Genomic DNA, 27,375 nt, shown 5'->3' with positions numbered 1-27,375 from the left:
TGGAGTACATATCCTGTCCTTTTTTACATTATAGAAAAAAAATCATATTAATATTTAAGATGGTACTATTTCATAATAAAAAAATACTACACAGTTAATAGTTATAAGTAAAAAAATGACTAGAAATTCCACCTTCATATTTGTCTTTTTACTATATCACGTCACTATCGACAATATGTTGCGTGTACATTTTAGAATATAACTCGTTACAAATTAATTATTTTGTTCTAATAAATTATAGTAATATAGTTTTTTTTATAACAAGGGATGACATTTTTTAAATTTAAAACATAATTAGTCAATTTATCCTTAGAAAATATTAATTCGTAAATCGACAAAAAGGAAACATCAGTTTCAGCTCCACGCTGTATCCTACACAGTACACATGGCAGGATAGGCAGGAGAGAATAATTGTTATATTTTATTGTTAAAAATATTTTAGCACCTATTTCATATTGTAAAATATGCTTGCAATTATTCTTTGTAGTCTGTGATCACAGAACAATCTTTGACAGCTTCAACTTTGATATTAAACTTTAAATTTTAATTATTTTAATTGCAAAGAAATATCAGCTGTTTAAGTTCGTCGTATTTTTAAAATTTCATACTTTTCGGTTCGGCATGAGAGGAGCCGATACTCTGATACCAGCCCGTTTTCTAACCCTTTTGGGTCATTTTTGTGTATTAGTAACTTTGTTATGGGAGAGCCAGAAGAGTGTTCGTCTTTGTTTACCAAGCCAGTACCACGACACTCATTTCCAGATATATCACAGCCGGTGAGTGAAATAAATATTTTGTACTACATATTAAATAAAATGATTATAGGTTTCATTCATAACTTTGATTATATTATGAGTTTTTGTAATATTTGTTGGAAGTAAAATTATCGCTTTAAAAGATCATTTGTCACTTTGCAGTGTTTTTGTTATTTTCAAATGTATTTTATAAACAATTTGACACGTTAAAAGACTTCTATATTTTAACTTAGTATGCTATTGAGTAAACAAAGAGCATTGAGACCTTCACTTCTACTCTTGATCTTTGCCCTTAACAGACATATATTGTTACTATAATATAATAAAACCTTCAACCTGAACATGCTAAAAATAAATAATGTATTTTGTACTTAATTGTTCAATAAAAAGTAATAATTTACTAAGAAGAGATTTAAAATCAATAATGTAAAAATAAATATGAGGAATTATTTTTTTCTTCAACTTCTCATTGTACATATTAGGTATGAAAATTATAGATTTATAGAGGAAACTGTTTAGATTTGAATTTGAATCATTCATTCTAATAGGGCTGTTTTCAAGAGATGGAGATTTAAGTCTCAATACAATACATTTTTTACAGTACATTTTTTAGATGTTTCCATATGTGTGTGAATAACATTAAAAATATATTATCACAAGTAATAGTAATATAAGTAAATATATGTTCACAATTATTGCTTACTAACTTTTGTATACATTTATTATATTTGTAATCATACATATAATCTTTTGTTTCACAATTTATCTGACTTGTAAGTTTTCATTTGATATACTGTAAATGTTTTTAGTACCTATGTATGTTTAGCTAATTGAGTGTGACTTATATAAAACTGTAGGGTTGGTACCTATACCATTCAATTTATATTAAAGAAAATAGTAAAAATATCAAAATACAATTTTTAGCACATGAAAATTATAATAATTAATTAAAATAATTTAATTTTTAATAATTATAAGACACTACAAGAAAAAAAGGATTTCAATTAAACAATCTAAACACTGCTTATTTTATTTAAGCCTCACTCTATATATTATATATAGTAGAGTAGATACTTAGTGTCAAGATACACTTTAGCTTGCCAGAGCACCAAGTTAATTGTAATAAACAATTGCATAAGACTTCTTCGCTAACTTCATTGACCTTGTATTTACCTTAATTAATGACTAATTAATAGTGAACAAAATGAGGTTAAAGACCCAAGTTCTTTTTTATGTTGTAAAATAACATAGCACAAAGTGTAACAGAAAAGGATTGAATATCAGTATAAAAATAATAATTATAAAAAAAATAATTAATTCCCCTAAGTGGGAATTGGGCCCACAATAATTGCATTTATCTGACTAGATGCCACTGTGCCACAATGTCCTATTTTCTTTAGATTGTTAAACTATGTTCCTGTTATCTATTATAGTTAAGCCAATAGTTAAATGATTAGATTATATCGTTAGAATTTCTTGCATTGCAATTAAGTTTTATTAGTCTTTTATGCTTATCAATTAAGCAATAGTCAATTGATAAATTCTTTGGGATTACCATAGAAAATACATTCTCTTTTGATTTTATTTAAATTACATTTATTTGAACTATATATTTTTACATTTTATTTATGAATGCGGCGTTGAGTTCCGACTCAACACGCAATGACTTCTGTATTCGGCGGAAAGTAGTGGAGTTTCTTCACATTAGGTTCAGTCTAACTACCTGCGAGATGATGAACAGGAGGATGATTTATCATGAAGCTGATTTTATCTGATTGAATTTTATATTAATAATGAATATATTTGTGTAAGTATATTATTTATTATATTATTTATTATTATATAGATCATATGAAAATTAAAAAAAATAATATTATTCTATACTGGACTTCTTCTTGATTATTTTAACATCCCATATTTCTAAATGTAAAAATTATGGACAAAAAATATTTTTATTACGCTCAAATAAATATTAAATTCAAAACCCCTAAACTCGATTTAACGATTCATTTCTAAGTTTACAAAACATTCGGTATTATGTATTCACTTGTACCGTTACGTTGATAGTACGGCGGCGTCGCACGCGCAAATCGGCCGATACAGTCACGTGACCGGGGTGAATCACGCTAACCGAATTGGCGGAAAACCAATTTTAACCTCGGCTTTTGATGTTGCTATAGCAAAATATATAAAAATTTAGTTAAAATTATAACTTAAAGTTCGAATTTAAATGAAATGATCATGTAATTTTACTTTATGGGATCTTCAGCTGAAAGTATAGTATGTATTTTTTTATATTTATTTATATTTTAATGACAACGTATTGTGGTTATACAGCCGGTTCAAGGTAAGTGAGACTAGTAATACCACATTTACAGCGCGAGGTGATTCGCTATTAAAACTTCGCTTAGTATTTATTAAAAATACGATTATTTAAATAAAATTATTATTTATATATTAAACGGATGAATATAGATAATTAAAATATATAATATATTCAAAGTTAGCACGCGTTCTATATGAGGTGTGCGTAACCTCACACTACTATGAAATTCATAGATTAATTATTATATATAGTAACTATCGAGTATAAGATGATAGTTTCATATTATTTATGTTAGTCTATCGTGTTGTATGTGCATTAGTTAGACGCGGGGACAATGGCCGCGGAAAAGAGAGAGCAGGTTAGTTTTACCGCATTTTTTAATTATTATTTATATTAAAATGTTGTATTTAGACGTGTCTGTAAATCCTACGATGTTTATTTTTTAAAGTTATGTGTAAAAGTTAGTAATAAGTTATAAATATTCATAATTTTATACATTATGTTTACTTCGCAACATGATTATAGGATATTTTCAATGAAAACTCGTGAAAGTATACACAATCACTGTTGTAGACTACACTACAGGTTTGGAAAAACTTTCTCAAACAAAGCTTTTGTATGAAAGGAACATTTTTAAATAATTATTTTTAATATTGTACTTAAGCTTTTTTTTATTAGATCGTTAAGTATTTTTCAATTGTAAAAATTAAATTATGACAAGTCAATAAAAAAGTCACAAAACTATAATAAAATTCTTAATAGTTAGTATTTTCCTGTAATAGCTTGTAACAACAATACATTACTCATTGAAATAAAAAAAGTTTATGATAAGAACAGACAACAATATAGGTACTAAAAATGCGTGTACATAGGTTTTTTTGGATAAGCGGATAAAAAAAAGATTTTTTTAGACTTGAATTTGTAGTAACCACCCCATGTCAAAATATAGGCTATTTTATTCACAGTTTAACTTTTTAATTTTTAATAATTAAAATAATATGTATAATCGATATTGCATTTATATCCTACATTGTGTATTCTTTTATATATTTAATGTCACTTATACGATAATCTCTATAATAATAGTAAAAGTCTATAATTATGTTTATGAATACAATAAAAAAAACAATTGCGCAAATATAAATTTTAATTATGTTCAGAGGTTTAATAGTAAATACATGTATTTAAATAGACTTATTTAAAGACGATGATTTTATATGTTCATCTTACATTCATAAAACCAAAGCCATAATCATAGCGTCACTTAAAAATACGCTTTAATAGCGTGCTAAAACATTAAAAGTAAAAAAATGTTCTTTGGGATACGAAAACAGTACTTTTCAGAGTAGAGATTGAACCTCTAATTGTCGTGCTTATTCACACTGCGATATCACAGCCTGGTTTAAAAAAAGTTTATTTAAATATTATTATTATTAGTCAAAGAAAACAAAAAAAAAGAAAAGTTTACTTAAAAAAATCATCGTCATTCCAGATTGGTGGCGGGTCTGGCATCGTCAGTAGCTCTGTTGGTGCTTGAGTTCACAAGCTTCATTTTCGGCCTAGCCATGTTCTCTCCATCTGTCACTCTAATATGTATCCTTTTGTGAAGTTTTAGTTTAAATAACACTTATATTATCTTAGTAGTAGTTTTATTTGTGTATTTAATAGATTTTGAATTCATTTGTGGTGCTGGGTTCTGTTTTCCACTCGAGGAAATATTAAATATTTTCATTTCTTCGCTCTAGTGTCGAGGCAAAGCGCGGGGTTGAGTTCCGCCCCTCGACATTCGCAAAGAGAGGAGCGGAGTCTTATCATTAAACTCTACCTCCCCTACCTCCACTACTTCTGCCTACCCCGCTACATGGGGGGTCAACGTGACGTTGGCAAAAAAAGAAGATAAATTTAACCAAGTTTCATGAAATACATTTAAGTAGATACCTTCTGTTACCGGAAATTGCAGATGTTGATACATATTATAAAAATATATATTTGTAGGTAGTTACAGGACTGTATGTGATATTGACGTGCATTATGTTTAAATTTAAATATTTACTTAGATACTTAAGACCTACCTATCTAAGGTATTTATGCATGTTTAGTGAGGGTTATATTGCAGCAAGCAAAATATAGGTATTGCTAGCAATCATACCTACTCGTCTATCTCTCTATCTTAACAGTGCGTTAAGATATTATTTTTTTCAGCTTCACGCTGTAATTCCCCATGTAGCACGGAAGGCAGAGAGAAACTAGTGCTAATACACTCCGGTCCTTACTTTCCGTCGAATTTTCGTAGCACACTTGTGCTCCTCCGGTGACGGTGTGGGTTCGATTTCCACTCGAGGGAACTAATTATTATTTATTAATATTTTAATTTTTTGCTCTGGTGGAAATTGGGTCGTGCTAACACTAGATTCCCTCCCTCTTGTAAATAATTAAAATGTGTATATTTTCCTTAATACCACTTCAGCTATTGCAGGACACGGCACAGCGTCAATCGCTTTCACATTCTTCATTATAGACAGATGGTTCTGCGATTGGTTTTGGCCAATATTCGTGTTTTGTTCAGTTTTCCCGTCAACTTTTGATATAACCACATCTGTGGTAACTCTATGCTCCACTAAGTGGTGAAAAGCTTATTTTTACATTTTTTCCTTAAGTATTAAGTAAACTAATTGTCGTTAATGTAATTCCTATTGTATTTTATAAACTAATTGTCGTTAATGTAATTCCTATTGTATTGTATAAGGAAAGAATTGTCACGTTTTCACAACAATTGCACTTACTTTCTATTGATTTCTTGGCTACATATATCTATATCTTTATTGAATCTTGATACCGTTTACGTAAAAATATCTTATGATATTTATTTATTCTTAAATCTCAAAAGGACTATAGTTTTAATTGTACAACCGGAGCATCTTAGTCATAGAAGTTATAAAGAAGAAATGAAGATCCCGTAATAAATCATATTAGAATTTATCTAAATACGAATATGACATTATCGAAGAATCTCATGAAATGTTTCGTAAGTGTAATGTTCTTATAGAGTTCCTAATCTCTAAATACACTATATACTTCGATTAGCACTTTTAGCACGTTTATTAAATTTTTATTAAGAAATTAAATATATAATATAGAAGTAATTTTTTGTAAAAAATTGTTTCAGGTAGCCAATGAGCACCTGCATTTGACTCAAACCCACGAATATAAAGCAGGATGGTCGTTCTACTTGGTTCTGGCCGGCGTTATAACCACTCTAGGCTCATCGCTACCCGTTGGATTCAACATAGGAGTTGTAAATACCCCAGCTGAGGTAATGTTAATTTAGTAGTTGTATAAAAATCTGTAAAGAATGCATAAAAATGTAAAGAATAACTTTTCGATTTTACTCCTTAACATTATAATAATTGTTTGATTTATATTATTATTATATCCTTCCTTTTAAACTCAATAGACTCGTGTAAAAATTATTTCAGCTTATCAAGGCGTTCTGTAATGAAAGTTTCATTAGTAGATACGACTTGCCGCTTGATGACACAGGGCTGAACGTCCTCTGGTCTTCCGTTGTGTCAATATTTATAGTGGGAGGATGTACTGGCTCTATACTTGGCTCTGTTCTTGCTGATAGACTTGGAAGGTAAATATGATTTTTTATGTTTCACGCTCTATCCCACATATAGCATGGTAAGTAGGGAAAACTTAGTGTTTCTGACTCACTGATATGATTGTAAATCTTTATCTAAATTAATTTCTTATATATTTATATCAAAAGTTCAGTCGCGTTTTTTGTTAAATATTGTTGTTGTATTTTTTTTTACTTTTGTGGTTTAAAATTTTTATGTTATATTATAAATGTTTAAATGATGTAAGAAATATCTTTTTCAGAAAAAAAGCAACCATATTAACAAATATCCTGTCGCTTGCCGGCGCTCTACTATTTTTGTTTTGTCGCGCCGCCAATTCAGTGGAAATGCTCATTCTAGGTCGGCTGGTCGTTGGTTTGTCTGGAGGCAAGTTAGACGAAAATTTTTAAAAGAAAAGTTTTTTATCCGCTTGACGCTGTATCCCGCGCTAAACAGGGTAGGCAGACGGACCAGTGTTAAAACACTGCGTTCTCCACTTACCGCTGAATTCTGCCCGCTGAAGATATTGCGTCTTGAGTGGCGGAATTGAACGTCACTCTGCCTCGACACCAGAGCGAATGAAAATATAAATTTAAATAAATATTTCATTTCCTAGAGTGGGGATCGAGCGTCGCGTTTACCAGTCGCGTTTACAGTCACTTTGTGCCTCGGCGCCACGATTGGTCTCTCTGAGCTGGAAGAGATAAGTTCCTATTTTTTTAAAACCCAGAACTTACAAAAAAAATATCCACTTCAGTTCCATTTTTTTTGTCGCAACCTTACAATTTGGCACCTCTACCAATAGCTAGCGAATGCAGGATATTCTCGTGGTAAAATTTGAACTCAGCCATTGCGCCTTGTCAGTTCCAAATATCATTAAAATTTACATAATATGGATTTGGATAGATAAATTTAATTATAACAGTCTAATTTTATTTAATAACTTCTAATACACATTCCAGGTCTAACAACCAGTATAGTGCCGATGTACTTGACGGAATTGTCTCCACTGGCCCTCACCGGTGCTATGGGGGTCGCGTGCCCCATGGGGGTCAATGTGGGCGTGTTGGTCGGACAGGTTATGGGGCTTGATTTTTTATTAGGTAAGCATTGTATATTTCTGTCTAAATAAATCATGTAAGTGGCCACATTTTGATTGCTGTACGTTGGGAGGATACGTTACAGATATTTTTTAATTGTTATAGGTAGCGACAGGTTTCTTATTTTTAGGTCATTAAAATATATCAAAAAACCCCTTGAATTTACTCATAAAAGTAAATAACATTCAACTCATAAATACTTCGATCGTGTAAGAACTTGTGGCCTTTGCTATTATGAGTTAATAAATGTAAAATAATAATGATAACTGATATATTTTTAAATTTTATATTACATTGGCTATTTATATTAATAGTTAATTAAATAATTATAATTTATTTCTACTTACCACACCGAAATTTCGTTTTATGTTCATTTAATTTATTATACATTTATTTATATTTTAATATGCGATTAATCACAAAATATATAAAAATTTAGGTGGAACCAACGACTGGCCATATCTTCTGTCAGTTTATGCGTTGCTAGTCATTGTAAGTTTGCCCGTCCTATTTATGCTGCCAGAAAGCCCTAAATACCTCTTTGTTGTAAAAGGAAATGAAATAGCTGCTTTGAAAGGTTTGTTATATTGATTTATTTCGATGTAATATGTAAGAATATTTTTTTACTTCACGCTGTATCTGCACATAGCAGGGTAGGCATAGGGAACCTTTAGGCCTAGTTTACATTAAGTTCACTCACACTCTTTAACACTCTGTTTCCATTAAGATAATTCTGTTCCCCAATTTCCGTCAAATTCTGAAGGAATAGCACCTCGTCACGAAAGTGAAGAAAATGAAAATATTACATATCATTCTCTGACTGCCAATCGAATCTACAGCTGTTGCGTAACGTTTACGGCCTCATTAATAGCTATAATATTTTTCGTAGGCACATATAAGTTATATGTAATTTTCTTTCTGTTCAATTTATGTATTGAGTGGCGGGACTCAACGCTGCGCTTTGTTTCACCGGATCAGGGTAATGGACGTAATTTACACACCAAAACACCACAGATAAACTATTTATAATGACTGTATATAATGTAGGAATGGCTATATAGATTTTATGAAAATATCAAGAATGCTCCCTTTTATCAAGTTTTTAACTTTGTCCCTTTTTTCAAGTTTTTAACGTTGCTTCCATAAATAATTTGAAAATAACCAACTTTTTAGAACTGAGCCGCCTGAGAGGTGTGCCATCAAGTGCTCTAACAGAAGACTTGGATCTCCTCAAAGATGAAGTACAAGCGGAAGCCAGGAATTCTGGTGAGACCTGGACCATGTGGAAAGTACTCCGAGATCCAAGACTGAGGCTGCCCCTGTTGTTAACGTGTTCTATGCAAGCTGGACAGCAGACCAGTGGAATTAATGCGGTGAGTTCTTTTATTTTAGTTTTACGTTGTATCCCGCATATAGCATGTCTTTATAAAAGAAATTTCAAAATAATAATTTGCTGATTTCAATAGCATTACATATAAGAGTCGAAAACTATATATGGTGGCTTTAACACTTTTTATACCTATTTGAAACAATAATTGGCATAGTTCGGCGGAAAGCAGCAGACACATTTTAAGACACTTAATGAAAACGGAGTGTATTAACGCTAGGTTTGTAGGGTCTGTCTGCCTCCCCCACTATGTGTGAGATACAGTGTGAACCTAAAAAATACTATACATTTATTAAGTACATATTTTAACATTTTAATAAAATTAACAGGTTTTCTACTACTCACAAACAATATTCAAGCAAACTGGTCTCTCAGATCGCCAAGCCCAATACGCCACAATATCCTCAGGAGCCATCAACGTGTGCACAGCTGTTCTGATGCTGTACCTCCTCCCGAGGAGAGGGAGACGGGGTCTGCTGCTTTCCTCTATATTAGCGGCTACTGTGTTACTTGCCGGCTTAGCTGCTGCTATGCGTTTTATAGTAAGTACGATTTCTAGTAAAGTAAAATACTCCTTATTTTTACTATTTTCATTTTCATATGTTTCAATGAAGAATATGTGTTAGAATGTAACAGGGTTTCAACCTGCGCCTCTTGGACGGGTTCCAAAAGGCGCCGGTTCAAATCCCGCAAAGTTGAATGTTTTTGCATAATTTAAGCATGATTTACATTCAATATTTACCGAAATTGTACTTTTTTTTCAGAATGCCGTATCATGGATGCCGTACGTGTGTATGGTGGCAGTGCTATCGTACGTTCTAGTCTACGGGCTGGGGCTCGGGCCAATACCCTATTTTATAGCTTCAGGTATTAATATGCTTCTAGATTTTCAAGTTTTAGAGGCCGTAGTGGCGCAGTGATACAGCGTCTGATTGTGAATACGACGGTTGTGGATTTGGTTCTTACTCGGGGGAATGAATTACTTTCGTTTGCTAGACCTGTTAACAAGATAAAGCACGGCGTTGAGCTCGACTTGATACACAGATAAATGCGTGTCACAGCATCAAGCTACTATAAAAAATATTTGAAGTAAATTATTTTTTACATATCCTGGCTGACAAAATGCGAAGTTATATTTTACTGTATGCTTATAAATAAATAAATTGGAAGATAGAATGTTATGACCAAAGGGTACGTACAGTGTCCTTTTAAGTCCCCGTTTGCATACTCTGCTATAGCGTGAAGCTAAAACAAATTTTAATTAAGTATCTTTAATACATGGTTTTTATTTCAGAAATGTTCGAAGTGTCTCCTCGTCCAGCGGGCATGGCGTGGGGTTCCCTTGCAAATTGGGCGGGCAATTTTTTAGTGGGAATGTGCTTCCCATTGCTGAGAGACACTATAGGACCGTACTCGTTTTTGATATTCTCAATTATAACTGGCGCTCTGTTTTGTTTCCAAAAGTAAGTTTCTTTTAATATTTTTGTAAGAGTGCTGAGAATAATATTAAAATTAAAACATGTTTTAATACAATATATTCATTCAACAGATTCTACTTCCCCGAAACAAGGGGTAAAACGCCCGCCCAGGTGACTGAGTTATGTAGTCGTGGGTTCCAATCTCGGCCACTACAACGCTCGCCTCTCAGTGCCTGACAGTTGTGATTTCACTATCCTGTATACAAGAAAACCTGGAATATATGAAAATATTTGTATGCTTTTTTTATAATCAGCCCAACATTATAAGTCCTAAGTACGGCGGACGGATGAGTCGTGGCCGCACTGAAATTAATTGAAATTAGCTACAAAGATTTGATATTAGGATTTTTTTTATTATTTATAATTTTTTTCTAGAAGGTTGACTCCAAAATTGGTAAATTGGTGTTGACGTTTATATAGTATTTTGACAGTAATGTCACTCTTTGGAAAGAAAAAGACCTTGTTTTCAGAAAACGTATAAAAATGTGAAAATAGCGATATTTGCACTCGTGCCTCTTGGAAGTCGAAAAATACAGAGGTTCAAATTCCGCTACGTAATTTTTATACGATTTCTTAAAAAAAAGTAGATATATAGAGTTGGTACTACCAAATTGGTAGTTTGGCTACATGCAGTTAAAAAGGTAATTTAATTTATTTAATTTAACTTCGCATTAAAACATGAGTCTCGAAAATAACTATTGTATCTCGAATATATTTATTTAATTTAAGAAAAAATCTAAACAACAAATAATTAGATACATTTATTATGTTTTTTTAAATTTATAATCTGGTGGTTGTTATTTTTAAACAATATATTTTTAAAACTCGTAAATCGCTTAATAATAAAAAAATATATATATTACAATTTACTTACAAGATTCTGTATTAAAAGACATAATTAATAAAAAAAATGATAACTTCATGTCAATATAGTATGGAAATAAAAAAATGGAATACTCTAGTAACTATGTAAATTAACATAATAATTTTAATCTTATTTATTATTATACATGCTATTAAAATAAATATGTATGCAATTACTTAAAAAGACAGTATGAAGATTATACTTTTTTAATTAAAATAATTACATCAAATGTATCAAAGTACAAATATTAGGTTAATGATTCTTAAATTACATTTTTTTATAATCTCGTAAATAATATCGTGTATTTATAGTAAAAGTTTTAAATAAAATACAAAAATTATAAACATGTTGAATTAATTTCTTTAGGTTTTGTTATTTAACAAAAAAAACTTTTTATTAAATTTAATTGTACATTGATTTTTATATTTGTGTCAATACATAAGCAAGATGTTATATTTTATTTACAAGCTTGTTTATTTAGTCTAATCAAGTGGGAAAGCTATATAGAAAAAATATAGCTAATATTTTAAACTTTTGAAGCCCTTCTACTTTTAATATAACTTACGATTACCCATAATGACCCAAGCCTATTATTATCTAAAATTCTCAATAATTTTTTTTATGAATGAATATTGAACACAAGATGTCCGCCACTAGATTTTTTTATAGGTAAAACTCAACACACACTGTTAATACACGATATATAAGTATCAAATGCATCACAGCCAATAAATATATATGAAGAATGAATATGAATGTATAAGAAGAGCACTATTTTACGTTTTTATATTTAAATTATAATAAACTGTTAACTGCTTAGTGGTTTTAAGTTAGTTTTTAATGTATTTTATAATCTTTTTTTTTATCTATTTATTAATTTGTCTAGATGGAGCATGGTATTTTATATTAAGACATAAAGTTGAAGGCATTCATTGTACTTTGCATCTAAAATACTGATTTAGACAATGAATATGCATAAATTGATATAAATATCGATTTATTTTATTTTTATATATATTGCGAGTAAAATAAAATATGAATTTTAAACCAAGCCATTATTATAATCAATAATATAAGACACACACACCTATTCGAATTATTTATAAATATCGATATCTGTAGCAGTTGCTATTATTTCGATATTTCCAAATTAATATTCAAAACTAAACAAGAAAAATATTTTGAAATAATATATTTTTCCTTTACTTATCTAAAAAATTTTGATATACCTGTATTTTTTTTATTTATGTAAAGACTAAACCTCCTCCTAGATTAGATCCTAGATCCTTCTCCTCCTCTTAGATTATTCTCTTTAATTTAATAATAACAAATATATTTTAATTTGCAAAACTGTATTGCAATTTTATATATGCGGTTCCCAAATTCATAACTTCGATTATCTGACCCTAATTATACGGATTCGTGATTATCCAGACTACACTAAATGAGTACGTGTGTGAACGGGTATATATCGTAACAATTTCTTCATAAATATTGATATTCGTATTTGTATAAATAAATATAACATTATGTACAACATAATTATGGACAAAACCCGGTCTTCTCCATACACTGGAATATCAGCATGCCTAACGGCAACAATTAGTCCGTCTTAATGGAGTTTCTACTGTACAATATTTTAATTTGAAACATTTTTATGTATATAATTTTTATTAGATGTGTTAGGCTATTCTATAAACGAAAATTTGTACATTTTTCTGGATGCAATGACAGTGCTAAACATGGTGACAGTAATATTTATTGCTTTATAGTCTTAGTTGTGTTCATACCATTGATTTTCAATAAATGCTTAATATTGTACTAATAAAATGTAATATTGAACTATCTTTTATTACTGAACATTTAACTATTTTTATTAATACAATTATTTTCAGTTTTTTTTTAATTATTGAATGGTGATTGATGGTAATTATTTAACGATTGGCAAGGAAAGAGAGAATTGAATTTGAATTTATGAAGTAAAATGATTTTTGTTAACAGTAAATGCCAATATTAATATCAACAATAACTATTACATTCTATACATCATTTAAACATTTATTTGGCACTTTATGGTAACTTTGTAATATTTTATTGTCTCATAAAACTAGTCCACAATAATAATTTTTAAATTATTATTTATATTTTATTACTTACTTAAAAAAAAAACAGAACTACCATGATACAATATTATCAGAATATCATAAAAGCTAGTTAGTATAAAAGGTAATTAGTTATATGTATAACAATAACATATTCTTCTGATGTTATTATTGTTTTACCCCCATGTTATTATTAGAAGGAAAGACAAACATTTCTGGAAATATTTCTCCAGTATTTGGTCCCAGCAAACTAACAAGAGTTCAGTATAGGGACTGATTCAAGTAGTTAGCTCCTACCCCTTTTTATGAAAAGAATTAAATATCTAATGCATATTTAATTTCAAGCTAATCTATTATTCACTTTTTAATTATTTTTAGTTTTAATTTAGTGGTATTTAAAGTACTTTAAACCCAAACACCAAAGTAGCATTAAACAAAAAATCACTTAAAAGAATGTTTCATCGACATCTAATGATGTTTAATTTGACCGTCATGTAAAATAAAAAAAATATTAAAAGTTTATACAACTACAACGTAAAAAGTCATTTTCGTAAAAATTCCTCCAATATTTTCAACTGGTCCCAGCAAACTAATAAAAGTACAGTATGGGGACCGAGCCTCAAGTAATTAGCTCCAACACCTTTGTAAAAGGCAGATGCTCCTTCAGATTTCAACATTTTAAGGAAACAATCTGTCATGCCTTGGTATAATTTTCCTCGGTTATTTGTGTCGACAGCTGGAAAAATAATAGATATTAAACTAAAATTCATGAACATTTTTAAAATATATTTTTTTTACTTTCACAGTTTATTCCAAACAGTAGGGTAGGCAAGAATGAACATTAAACCCGACATTGGCTCCTTAAAGTGCGAGTGTCAAAACAATCCTTTCTCTAATTTCTGCAAGTTTAAGACGTCTCTTTTCGTCGCATGGCAGAGTAAGCAGAGAGAACCTAGTGTTCAAACATTCCGTTCTGTGCTTTCTGAAAAAATCCTAACTCAACTCTGCGCTTTGTCTTGCCATGGCGAAATGAAATAAAATGCGCGGATTAAAACCTTGTTATGTTAACATTATTGTTCATGTTTTTATATTTTTAAATATATACTAATTTATATGTATATACTTAATATAAATACATACGTTGGTTAGACAATCTTGTAGCAATAACATCAAACGGATTAAGACAAACAGTCATAACGATTCCGCCCAAATTAGCTCCCATGAAGGACAAAAGTAATGGCGATTTTATATATCCTCTATCTTGTAGCCATTCTTTGGCATAAGAGAAACTGACCATTTGAGAGCCGCTACCCACTGCGCCACGTGGAATTTGAGGACCAACGCCTCTAAATAATCCTAGAAATATATAATATATTTGAATACTCTTAGTGTGAAAGTAAAAAAGAAGTCTTGTATATAGTAGAGTAGGCAGAGAGAGATTCTCATCTCTCTTTATTGGTTAACACTTCGTTTTTTACTTATTTGTCATTGTCAATTCAAAAGCGGGAAAATAGCAGTGTTACAAATTTTTGTTTCGAGTGGACCTCACGATAATCCGGTTGTTGAATGAATGTAGAAAATAGAATCAAATTATTTTTTTTTTTAAGAATAATCTTGTTTGCGTACCTTTAACACCTTCTTTCCTATAAATATCTTTCAAAGCATTGAAAGTCCCACTATGTTTATGCTGATGTCCCACAGCTATAGCGCTGGTGGCTTGGGCTTGTAACCTAGTTTTTACTAGAAAAAAAGGAGTCCCCGATATTGAACCCAATGCCCCTCCTACACCTGCGGCGATGGCACCGCGTATAATGGACGTATGGCCGTCGACCGTGGTCAAACCACGGCGTTCTGATATGCGGTATACGCCTAATCTGTAGACAAAGTTGGAATTATGTTTTACCTGTGGTTGAAACAGGTTTGATTTGTTTTTATGTATATCTTCACACATTTAGAATATGTTATATATTAAAATAGAAAAAAAATGAAAATTTACCCGATGCAGCGCTTTTCCCTACAAAATTCGAGGAAACAAAAATGTTCTAAATATTACTTTTCTTCGAGTGAGAATCGAACCCATCATTTTTACAGTAAAATGCTTCTAACTACGATATAATGATTTGCACCTTTAATATTTTTATTTTATCTATATTATTTTGTGACTGAACGTCATTTTCAAATTGAATATAATGATAACAAAAATGTTGCTCTCGGTCCTTTGGCGTTCCGTTCTCTCTGACTACCCCGCTAGGGATAAAGCGTAAAGCTAAGTAAAAAAATTAAATATGTCTTACCTAAACGTATTTAAAAAGAACTGAAATCCTAGCATAGCAGGTAAACCATTTTGTAGAGCAATGATTCCTTCCGTTCTCGCAACCACATATAAAGCATGGGGGACATTTTTATAAAATACCGCATGTTTTCCTTTAGCCGCCAGCTCTCCTTGTAACTGAAGTCTAGTTTTAACAACTTCTATGGGATTTGTGAATAAAGTGGCGAACATAGCCGAGGCGCCGCCCATCGCCATGTCTATGACGTCACGCGTGACGCCATCTTTGTGTTTTACCGCCATTTTGTTTCACTATAAATTTAAGATGTGTTTATTATGTCAGGTTTTATAATATAATAAAAAAATATAAATAACACAAATTCTATTACAAGTATTTATTGATTATTTCTAAAACTGTTGTATTCTAGAAAATCGCCACAAATTCTAGATTTTTATTGTGGGCAAAAATTATTTATTTTTAATTACATGTAATGTTCCTGTATAAACATTTCATCTGTAAAGACCTCAAGGTATTGTTAATGTATAAAAAATAAGAAAAAACGTTTAATGTCAACATTTTTAATCCTTATTATATAACATATTTTAAAACAATGGTAACATAGTAACTTAATTGTTAACGCTGGAGCAAATACTGTACTTTTGGCATAAATACTACACCACAGACAAAAAACGTTAAAAAAACAACAATTAAAACCACAACAATAATAGCAAAAGATTATCACACATTTTTCTTACACTAAAAATGCCCTTTATTCATACTATAGGTTAAAAAAAAATTAAAATACTGATAATTCAAAATTAATGTGTATCTATTTTCATATCTTATATTACAATTATTTAAATTACTTTCGGTTTTGTACTATAGAATGACCATTAATATATTATATATTTTTAAATTAGTAGATTTTTACAATGTTTTCAGTGTTTATTAAAATAGATATATAAAAAAAGTATAAATACATATTTACCTTTTTCTAAGACACACCATGTGTATAACAATGTTAAAACTTATTTATACTTTACCTATTCCACTAAATATTACTTTACAAGCTTTGCTTTATTATACTAGTAATAAATTTAACAATATCACTGATGAGTTCAAGCAATTAATTAATTGTTTTTGCAATTACAGACCTGTATCAAAATCAACTATTTTCATCGTTAATGGAAAACTATGTATGTTAATTACATAACATGTTATAAATATTTAATAAAAGGATATACTTAGGGTAATTAAGGCAGAAATCTTTTTCAAAACATTCATTCTTCATAAATTGAATAAATATTAAATATTGTACTATCTCTTGGTATATATAAATATATTTATCACCGATTGCTTATCAAATAGATAACACTTTGGTTCAGTTTACATAAATCACATGTACATTATTGTATAACTTAAAAAAATGTACCAGTGCTTGGTATTCTTTTACCACTGCCAAAAAATAAAAATACTATTAATAATAATAGGTTAATGTTAATAAAAGAAAATTATAAAATATTTGTCATAGATAACAGAAATAATATTACAATTTCATAGTTGTTGCCTTTTGTAAATCTTTCAGCATGTCCCAGAATACTAATAGGAGGACAGTGTGAGGGGCTTGGCGGAAGTACGAGGGGCCTATTCCCTTGTAAAACGCTAAGAGACCTTCAGTTTTAGTTATTTTACTAGCACAATCGGCTATTCCTCTGTAGAGAACACCGCGGCCATTAGCGTCGACACCTAGAAATAATAAGTTTTAAATTAAGCAAAAACTTTTCATTGCAAATTTATGAATTAAATTAAATGTAAAACAATTACATAACTCAATAACAGATGTTTAATTTTCCTTTATTTTACAAAGTTATCATTTTGGTTGGATTTCTACTCGGGGGGATAATTATATAAAAAAAATATTCTTTCGGTTTCTCCTGACTGACTAGACAAAGTGTGTATAGTATAGTAAAAAACTATGTGTTGTGTTCTAATTCACCAAGTTCTATTTGCCCATCTCGCATAATCAATAATAATGAAATATTAAAATAAAAAGGCAGGAAGTGCAGACAATAGTAAACTTATAAAAAAATATATATTTAAATTTTTATTCGTATCTTTGAGGCCAGCCATGGCTCACGAGCACAAACTGTGATTGTAAACGCGACAGGTTGTAGGTTCAATAATATTGCATTACACTTCAGGAAATATAATTTTGAATATGTTCATTTCTTTGCTCTGGCGTCGGGGCCAAGTGTGGAGTTAGGTTCCGCCAGTCAATGCCTCCAGGTTTTGTAACAGAATGTTAAGACATGACAAAAATTAACAGCCTTATAACTAGGTTCCAAAAAAAATCGAATGTTACCTTGGTTATAAAGTCGCGTCATAATGACGTCCATCGGTGTAAGAGCAACTGTCTTCACTATGGCTCCAATATTACTCGCTATGAACGCGGATAGATATTTCGACTGTTGAAATAGATTATTATTGTCCATCCACTCTTTACATCTGGAAAGAATTGACAGAAAATATTTTCTTAATATGTATAGCCAGTGTAATAATTGTTTTCGTGTCTATTAAGAGTTGTCAAGAATCTGATAGTGTCTGATATCTTTTTAATTGTTTAATTTCCAGGCCTGCGCAGACAAAGCATACCATAACTCGCAAATGGACAATAATAGAAAACAGGGTGGGTATCTTAACACTCTGCTTGCTACATTAGAAAACATGAATATGAAAATAAGATACATTATCATCATAAAATACGATTAAAAAAATAAATGAAGTATTGCAATAATTAAATAATTCACATACTCTTCCTTATAGATTGTGTTATCACGAAAAAAATAAAGTTGAGGCTGTCGTGGTGCAAGGTCACAAGAATACGACTGTTAATTCGACGGGTGTGGATTCGATTCCCACTCGGGGGACGAAGTAAAGCGCGCCCCGCTTTAATTTAGTTGAGTTTTTGCCACTCAACACTGTAATGCCTCCAAAATTGTGTGTGTGTGTGAATGGACGGAAATCTCTAAATGGGAACTGAGTGAAACACTAGGTTCTCAGGTTCTTTCTGCCTACTCCGCTGTGTGTGAAATGCAGCGTGTAGTTAAAAAAAAATAATGCAACCTCTTAACAGTATTACGAATTTAAACTCAAGTAAATGATAAAGTACATTTGCGTCACTAGATGTTTAATTAGAGAGACCGATATCTTATAGTAGTTTGTTTTTTTTATATAAAATCATAATAAAAGAGGTTTACAAGTCGCGCCTCCAAAGAGTTATCATATATCTTTATGCAATAACATAAATATATTAAAATAGGATGCGAATCGTAAAATGATATTATACACTACGAGCGACATTCCCACAAAAATAATTACAAATTCATCGTCATCTTTTCTTTTATAAAGTGTACTTTGAAAGATCTTATTGATTAATAATTTTTCGTAATAAAAGATATATTAATAAATGTTCTTCATTTTACTCTCTCGTTTTAATTAGCTAAGCTAATTTATTTAGCACAGGTCGTATTTATTAATATGTTATAGAATGTATGATAATCAGTAACAATTTTAATGAAATTCAAAACAACGAGAATGGACTGATGTATTTTCAATTTAAAGGAATAAAAATGAGTAGGGTTTTTCAATTGTCAGTCAGTCTCAGTTTTTTTATGTATATTTTTTGTTATACAATGATAGATATTTTTCAAGCCAAATTCTTCTTTGATATAGTACTTATATTTATAAAAAAATATTTAAAATATACTTACACAGCAAAAGATGCAATTTGCGAAGCCGAGCCAATAGAATTCCTCATCATCATTCCATGGGCTCCCCTCCATAAACCAAGAAAACCATTTTTGTTGTAAATCTTGGATAATGCATACAAAGTCCCAGGGTGTCCATGTTGAGTACCAACAGCAATTTTTTTAGAGGAATATGACATTAATTGCGTTTTTATCAATTGTAAAGGACTGCCGACAAGTCCTCCACACATACCGGCTATTGATCCAAAGAAAAGGCTGTTCATAAATTTTGTATTTTTTTTCTCATCACGTAAAAGACCATAGTTGTCGGCTTGTTGATATATACCTAACCTAAAATAAATATATTATATAATAATTATTTACAAATTATGCAGTAAAGTAATCCCAAGCAGGCAGGCTTGAATGAAGATAACATTTTGTACATATTGCAATTACGAGAACAATAAAAATTTCGTTCTACTATATGGATTCTATGAACACTTAAAAAAAAGCAAAAAACATGCACTTTTTTGTGTTTGTAATTTTGATTTCATTGTGCATAGCAAAACCCATTTCATATTTTAAGCCCACACTGAGCTACATAATATCTTTAATTGGAATTTAAAGATTTTTTTAAATGTTTAACAATAATATTTTCATTCTTAAAATTGAAGCAAGATTTATTAAAGGATATCTAATTTAAATAATTCACATACTAACAAGCTTACCGTACACCATTAACAACGAGTTGAAACCATAGTGCAGGCACTAATCCTTTTTGCAATGCAGAGATACCATCATGCTTCACTATAGTGTACATAGCATGTGGTATATTCTTATAGTGTACTGCATGCTGACCTCTTGCTCTTAGCTCGCCTTGCAATTGCATTCGAGTTTTGACAACGTCAAATGGATTACTGAAGAACCCAGCTCCAACACCAGCTAAGCCTCCCACAATGAAATCCATTGTACTACGAAATATATTTATTTTTTAGGGCTCTGTACGAAAAAACTAAAATGGAACCCATACATATTTGTCCATCTGTCCATCACTGTCAGGTAACTTTATAACTAATGGACCAACAACATTCAATACCACATGACTTATTAGGTCAATATAACCTAGTGTCAAGACATTTTTTGTCAATTTCATTCAAAACATTGCACTTCGATATATATTTACAAAATTCACAGAAATAAATTCATATAAATAGATCTATAGGTGCTCCATAATTATGGAGAACGCACCATTACTTCCATACCATACAACAAATGTTGTGTTTATTTTATAACAAACTAGCGGACGCGCGCAACTTCGCTTACTTATTTAGGGGTGAATTCTAATAAACCATGAAACATCTATTCAATGCAAAATTTTTTAGAGTCTAAATTTCAAATTTTATAACAATTGGTGGCGATTTAAAGATTTTTCCATACAAACTTTCAACCCCTTATTTGCACCCTTAGGGGGAGAATTCTAGAAAACGATGAAACACGTGTTCAATTAAATACTTTTAAAAATCTAAATTTCCAATTTTATTAAAATCGGTGCTGATTTAAATTTTTTTCCATACAAACTTTGAACCCCTATTTCACCCCTTTAGGGTTAAAATTTTTCAAAATCCCTTCTTAGTGGATGTCCAGATTACGAAAGTAAACTTTTGTCCAAATTTAACGTTTCTACCATCAGCGGTTACGGCTGTGCGTGCGTCTTACCTCAGTCAGTGAGGACAAGTCCTTTTATATATATAGATAATAAAATAACTTTTTAAAAAGGTACTACTTACTTACCTTACTTTAATCTCAATCATTTTTAATAAATTCACACAAAACTTTTAATATTGCATAAAAATAACTAAAGATTTATATCTTTAGTTTAAATACTCTGATTTCGGATAAATACAAAATAAATTATATACAGAAATTTATAAAGGTAGGTAAAAACGTTCGTAAGCATTCAAAGCAAATAATGCAACTAAGCTTTTTCTTACAATGTACTGATGACGTAAAATAAGAAAAATATGAGATAAATTTTACAGCATCCATAGGAATAATTTAAATATAAACAATTGGTGATGATAATAATTCAAGTGAATAATTATAGTAGCTTACCTGATAAGAGATCACGTAATTATAGTCATCTGCTCGTTTGTAATACTGATAGTAAAGTTAACATTATGAACCACTGGAGAATTCCACGCTATTTTCGTTTCGTAACAAATTCTTCAAATCCCATAAGACCATGGCATGATGGCACGCCGTCAAATATGTCACCGTCAGTGTAGTAATGACAGTGACAGTAGTGGAAAATCAGCTGAGGACATATGCGTTTGGAATCGATTTAGGTAAAATAATTAATATCTGGTGGAAAATTCAATTTTATTTTTTATTTTTATATGTCAAATATTTTGTCGTTAGTGCTTAAAATTTTTAGTGATAACACTCAATAAATTTTAGTGTGAATTTACGCAAATAAACTAATTTTAGTATCATCCTTGAAGATTGACTTAGTTATGTAAAATCAAAACCAATAGCTTAAAATACTAAGAGAAAATAAAATATGGCTGTTTCCAACGCAATGTTTCTATTTGAAGTTGTAGTAGAAAGCGTTAAAAGTTTAGTTGAAAGCCGTCATTTTATAATTAAAAGTGATTTCGCTGATATATTTTCTTTAGAACTTAAAGATCCTAAACAAATGTATATTGTTATACCAGAACCTCCACCTCTGCCGCCAGAACCACCTGGTAAAAAAAAGGGTAAAAAGAAACCGCCAAAACCAAAAAAAGGTAAAAAAGGAAAAGTGGAAGAACCTCCCCCTGAACCCGTCATACAATCGGGGCAATCTGTTTTATTTTCAAGTAATGCAGAATTTTTAATTCAAAGTATGAAAAAATTTCCGTTAGAGATATCCTTATGGAGCAAAGAAGATAATTTAACATTTATAGGGTCTGCGCAAGTTCCATGGGATCCTGGTTTTTACACATTTTTAGAAAAAATATGCAATTGTGAAGAACCACCTCCAATGACTTTAAAAGAAGAATACAATGTCTTCCAAGAAGGTTATGCTAAAATAATGGCACAAATAGGTATTCAAGTTAAATTATCCTATTTGACAGATCGTGTTACTACTGCTTTTCGTACTCTTTCTGAAGATCCGTCTGTAAGAAAAGTGTTATATACAGGCATTAATTCGAAAACAACATCCTATATGTGCACTATGAAAACAACAGATGAGGTTTTTGAAAAAAATTGTAACAAAATTGCCAATAATTTTATAGTAGACAAACCGAACGCTAATAAAATTGCTTACGCCGACTTCAAAAATGCACCTGGCGCTAATCTAACATTCTTTAACGAAGGCGACTATTGCTGTATGAGTAATGCTGATAAACCACCGGAGTCAATTTATAAGGCACCTCAAACATGTCCTGACATTGACCATATTATTGACTACGTAAGGAAGATAATAGTATCTTGTAATGACAACATGCGAATGCTAACTCCTCGTCCGACTATAAGGCCTAGAATCAAAGCAACCGATATTGATAGGCTTTGCTATTGCAAAGAAACTAAATGGCCATCAGGACAATTTGCTGCAAGATTTAAAAAAGAAGCGCAATCTGAACCCTGTCCAATTTGTGTTACTGCTGAAAAGGGAGCTAACGATTCTCGAGGAATAACTTTTGACATTGCTAACATTAAGGGACCATGTGGTAGAGCAGATTGTAGAATAGCTAGAGATATGAGAGCTTATATTGAAAATCAAGTTGATGAAGATAACAAAGAAATCGACATCAACAATATTATAGGTCCTTGCGGCAGTAATGAGTGTAAGATAGCTGAAAAAATTCAAGAATTTCTTCGCCACGAAGGAGATTTTAGCCAGGCTTCCACACTAGAAGGCTTATCTACTCAATGTGCATGTATTAAACAAATGCAAGACGCTCTTACAAAAAAAGAAACTTGTGATCCTTCGTGCGAAAAAGACTGTGTAGATAGTAACAGTGATTCTAGTAAATGTGAAGGAGCATTGTGCCCCTTTAAGAGCAACTCCAAAAAAACCAATGTTTATAATGTTTATTATTTCACAGTGGAGCACGATTTTGATAAGGAAAGTCCAAGTTCATCGCCTACAAATACTAATAAATCACTTAAATTTAAGTACTGTTCTTCAGATTGTCCAAGTACAAAGCCCTCCGAAAAAACTACTTGTTCCAAAAGCGCATGTTCTAATTTGACGGAAAATATTAATAATATTGATGAAGCTTTAAGTCACCATGAACCACCGTGTCCAGGAAAATGTAATTTTCCACCAAGTCCAGCAGATAGCGACATAGTTATACAGATGCAAGACATACATAATCCTTGTTGTGTAAAAACTTGCGATGTTGCTGAAAAAGTAAAAGATATCATAGTAGACGGCATAATGAGTAAGAAAAAAACTACCCTAAATGAAGAGGACCCATGCTATTGTGATTGCGAATGTACTTTTAAATTTTCGAAAAACACTACCTATTGCGCTGTATGTGGGGGATACGAATGCATGGGGGATGATATGAAAATTATGCCTGAATACGCTAAACCTCATCCTTGTCCAGTTTATCATAAGTTATATGACAAAAAATACATAAGAGTTCAAAGTCCATGGCCGGAGGAAGAACACAAAAAGCCTCCTGATACTGGAAGTAGCAAAAGTTCTCGGACTACTGGATCCAAGCAAGTTGTTCATAGGCGATTAACTGTTTCTAGATCCATGAAAAGTTTATCTGACAAAGTGATTAGTAGTACGGAAAAGAAAACAAAAGTTGATACGGAGAAAGTAAAAAAGAAAGTCCAGGAAAGGAAGACTATTGGAAAGTTTACTGCAAACATCAAAGTAACCTGTAAGTTCGGTGATAAAATAAATTTTTCAATGTGTTTTTTTATAGTCACGATCTAGTCTAACGATAAACTTAGTTAGATTTTTTTACTTATTTTTATGTATTTTTTAAATTCATGTTTTAGCATTGCCTCTTGTGGAAAAGAAGCCTGAGGAAAAGTATCCCTATCCTCCCGTACCAAAAAATATGGGCTGGAATTGGACTGCAGAGGATATTCCGGGTATGAAGGTATATATGCTTTTTAAGTTTCAGTTTCAAGATCATTAGGCTTTAAAATAGATCTTGAAGATAAATCTAATTCAAGCTAATTTTCAGCTCGAGTGGGGAATGAGATCGAACCGACCCTTCAAAAATAGATCTTTAATTACTTATTTGATTAAATAAATTGATTAAAACAGTTATTGCCTGGGCAGCTTAGGTTCTTAAGATGCGTAAATAAATTAGAGACCAGTTGTGGCGCAGATGTACAAGTTTGTGACTCTTAACGCGACTGGTTGTGGGTTCGATCCTCGCTCGAGGAAATGAGTTATACAGGTGTCCCAGAAATCAACGATATCTTTTTAACTCAATATAAAATGAAAAATTACAAGACAAAGATTTTTTTTCATATTTTTCTTATAACTGTCACGACTAGGTCTATCACCCGTTTTCGGCTTATCGTCGATTTCTGGGTCACTTGTATATTTAAATATATATTTTCATTTCTTCACTCGGGTATCGAGGCAAAGGGCGTTTTTAAGTTTCGCCGTTCCATACGCAACGCCTCCAGAATTTGGCAGCCAATGAGGAGTCTAGTGTCTTAAGCTCTTAACACTAGGTTTCCTCTACCTACCCTGCTGTGTGTGGGATACAGCGTGAAGAGGTAAAATAATTAAATAATATGTATTAACATATATAGATAAAAATTAATGAAAAAATAAATAATTTTTTTAAGCCTCGACCAAAATGGAAGCCAGGTGCTGCAAACAAGATACTAGTGCGGCGATACCGTGCAATAAGAGAAGGTGTAGATATCATAGCCAAGAAAAAACGAGCGATGATGCAGAAAAAGAAAAAAATCGAAATGAAACCCACGTTAATTATTAAAAAACTAAATGGAGAATATACTGTTCAGATGGAAGTGTTTAAGAAATACTCTAAAGAAAGGCTTTTATTTCAATATCCCTATGATGAAAAACCTCCTTTAATCTATACTATCGGTAAAACAGAAGAAGAGAAACGAAAAATTCAAAGGCAACGTGAGAGAAGAGAACGAAGGGAAACGAGACGAAAATGCCGCCTACTACAGTCAACTTTTAGAGATCGATGTCAAGAAATTTGCTTGAAAGCGTACAATCAGGCTATAGGTATTCTGCCTTTACCTAATCCAAATGATCCATCGTGCCCTTGTGAGACTGACGCTCTGCCAGTTCTCAGTCCACCAATAGATTCATGCTCTTGTTCTGATGAAGATTCTATATCTAGTAGTGACACTGATAATGATGAATGGACTATTGAATTTACACCACCTGCCGCTCGTTGGGATGTTAAAGCTAAGCATCCACCTGTACTAGCAGAAAATGAAAGTCAATATAATTATTTAGATTATAAAGTAAAGTTAGTGGATAAACAAGGAAACACTGTTCCAAGATTTTTTAAAGGTCCCGACGGAAAACAAGAATGTAGTGATCTCGGTGGTTTCTGGAGTCCAGACAAAATCTGGTTGGAGATAAATAAAGATGGTTATGTAGGCCCTGATGGAAGATGGGTACCGATGAACTTTACAGGACCTGATGGCATGTATTATTCGGCTGAAGAAGGATTTTTCACAGATAATACCGGAGCAGTTTTAAAAATTGGAATTGATGGTTATATAGATAAAAATGGAAAATGGGCATGGTATTCGAAAAATAAAGCAAAAAGTTCAAAGTCTAAATTAACACTAGTCCCTACCGGGAACAATGCTAGAGCAAAAGTATTACCATCAAAAGCTGAGAAGGTCGTTAAAGATAAAAATGACCGAAAAGATAAGTTAGACAATGTGAAACCAAAAACCGATAAAGTGCCACTGCCCGTACTTAAAACTGAATCGGGCAAAGGAAAATCTAAAACAGCCATTTCAAATACTTCTAATAAGGCTAAAAGTCCTTTAGTAATGAATGTATCATTAAATTATGAACGACACAGATCACAATCAATACACACAAAAAATGTGACAAATGCAAAGAAACTAGCAAAGTACAAGGAAATAATGGATGAACTTCAAATGTTTGATGACATGCCACCGCTAAATCCAATAGCTAAAGCAAATAGAGCTTCAAATACATCAAAAAAGAATTTATCACCATTTATGATGTGTTGTAATAGGACAGACACTTTGCTAAGTATGTCTTGTTAGACTTGTCAAATAGGTTGAGGAGTTTTTTTGTTCATTACGTTAAAAGCGCTAAATATTTTTGATCAAAGTATGATTTTAACCTTTTTTATAATAATATTCTAATAAGAAAAAGAAAGATGATTCTAAAAAAAATGTTTTATTTTTATTTTTGGTCTCTATGTAGAAAATAGACCTATGTAGAAAAAAGTAGAACGGAGTGCTTTATATTTTCGAGTGAAGCTATGAAAATAAAATAAAGGTGTTAAAAGGCAAAGCGTCGCGTTGGTTCCCTGGTTCAAACGAATGAGTGATGAAAGAATGGCAAAAGAGATTTATGATGGAAAAGTGAGCGGTAAGAGAGGTAGGGTACCTCGGTTGACCTTCGTAACCACAGTATCAAAGATACTGGAGGAAGGTCACGTAAAAAGCGTGAGGAACCGCCGGAGGGCATGTATAAAGAGGTTGATGACAGTGGACGAGGCGAAAG

General features: G+C 31.4%; 4 protein-coding genes across 8 annotated transcripts; 2 read left to right on the top strand and 2 right to left on the bottom strand.

The window, feature by feature from the left end:
- Positions 1 to 485: 485 nt before the first annotated feature.
- Positions 486 to 13,376, top strand: LOC146527470 (solute carrier family 2, facilitated glucose transporter member 1-like). 3 transcript variants are annotated; one of them, XM_085205464.1, is made up of 13 exons: positions 3,285 to 3,439; positions 4,574 to 4,674; positions 5,549 to 6,106; positions 6,248 to 6,394; positions 6,558 to 6,718; positions 6,967 to 7,091; positions 7,667 to 7,807; positions 8,244 to 8,381; positions 8,978 to 9,177; positions 9,521 to 9,733; positions 9,956 to 10,058; positions 10,486 to 10,654; positions 10,741 to 13,376. In XM_085205464.1, the coding sequence occupies exons 3-13, from the start codon at positions 6,074 to 6,076 to the stop codon at positions 10,844 to 10,846; spliced, it is 1,536 nt and encodes a 511-aa protein (XP_085061590.1). In that variant the 5' UTR covers positions 3,285 to 3,439; positions 4,574 to 4,674; positions 5,549 to 6,073; the 3' UTR covers positions 10,847 to 13,376. The 3 variants fall into 3 exon arrangements, with proteins under 3 accessions (XP_085061589.1, XP_085061590.1, XP_085061592.1); XM_085205463.1 differs by lacking the exons at positions 3,285 to 3,439; positions 4,574 to 4,674; positions 5,549 to 6,106 and adding an exon at positions 486 to 776; XM_085205466.1 differs by lacking the exons at positions 4,574 to 4,674; positions 5,549 to 6,106 and having other exon boundaries at positions 3,289 to 3,439.
- LOC146527469 (solute carrier family 25 member 35-like) lies at positions 11,418 to 21,904 on the bottom strand. 3 transcript variants are annotated; one of them, XM_085205468.1, is made up of 5 exons: positions 21,765 to 21,904; positions 15,931 to 16,217; positions 15,263 to 15,510; positions 14,777 to 14,992; positions 11,418 to 14,372 (listed from the first exon to the last, which is right to left on the bottom strand). In XM_085205468.1, the coding sequence occupies exons 2-5, from the start codon at positions 16,206 to 16,208 to the stop codon at positions 14,179 to 14,181; spliced, it is 936 nt and encodes a 311-aa protein (XP_085061594.1). In that variant the 5' UTR covers positions 16,209 to 16,217; positions 21,765 to 21,904; the 3' UTR covers positions 11,418 to 14,178. The 3 variants fall into 3 exon arrangements, with proteins under 3 accessions (XP_085061594.1, XP_085061595.1, XP_085061593.1); XM_085205469.1 differs by lacking the exon at positions 21,765 to 21,904 and adding an exon at positions 17,151 to 17,227; XM_085205467.1 differs by lacking the exon at positions 21,765 to 21,904 and adding an exon at positions 16,895 to 17,034.
- On the bottom strand, positions 16,469 to 21,906 carry LOC146527468 (solute carrier family 25 member 35-like). The gene is made up of 5 exons (XM_085205470.1): positions 21,765 to 21,906; positions 20,381 to 20,623; positions 19,677 to 20,003; positions 18,269 to 18,411; positions 16,469 to 17,652 (listed from the first exon to the last, which is right to left on the bottom strand). The coding sequence occupies exons 2-5, from the start codon at positions 20,617 to 20,619 to the stop codon at positions 17,453 to 17,455; spliced, it is 909 nt and encodes a 302-aa protein (XP_085061596.1). The 5' UTR covers positions 20,620 to 20,623; positions 21,765 to 21,906; the 3' UTR covers positions 16,469 to 17,452.
- A 56-nt stretch (positions 21,907 to 21,962) lies between these two features.
- Positions 21,963 to 27,371, top strand: LOC146527467 (uncharacterized). Its single transcript, XM_085205462.1, has 3 exons — positions 21,963 to 24,535; positions 24,657 to 24,760; positions 25,467 to 27,371. The coding sequence occupies exons 1-3, from the start codon at positions 22,213 to 22,215 to the stop codon at positions 26,907 to 26,909; spliced, it is 3,870 nt and encodes a 1,289-aa protein (XP_085061588.1). The 5' UTR covers positions 21,963 to 22,212; the 3' UTR covers positions 26,910 to 27,371.
- Positions 27,372 to 27,375: the final 4 nt, after the last annotated feature.

The sequence above is a fragment of the Heliconius melpomene genome, chromosome 20 (assembly GCF_056956725.1).
Source record: "Heliconius melpomene rosina isolate 202511_hmr_F chromosome 20, ASM5695672v1, whole genome shotgun sequence".
In the NCBI taxonomy this organism is placed as follows: domain Eukaryota; kingdom Metazoa; phylum Arthropoda; class Insecta; order Lepidoptera; family Nymphalidae; genus Heliconius; species Heliconius melpomene.
This window is presented reverse-complemented; position numbering and strand designations above follow the sequence as displayed.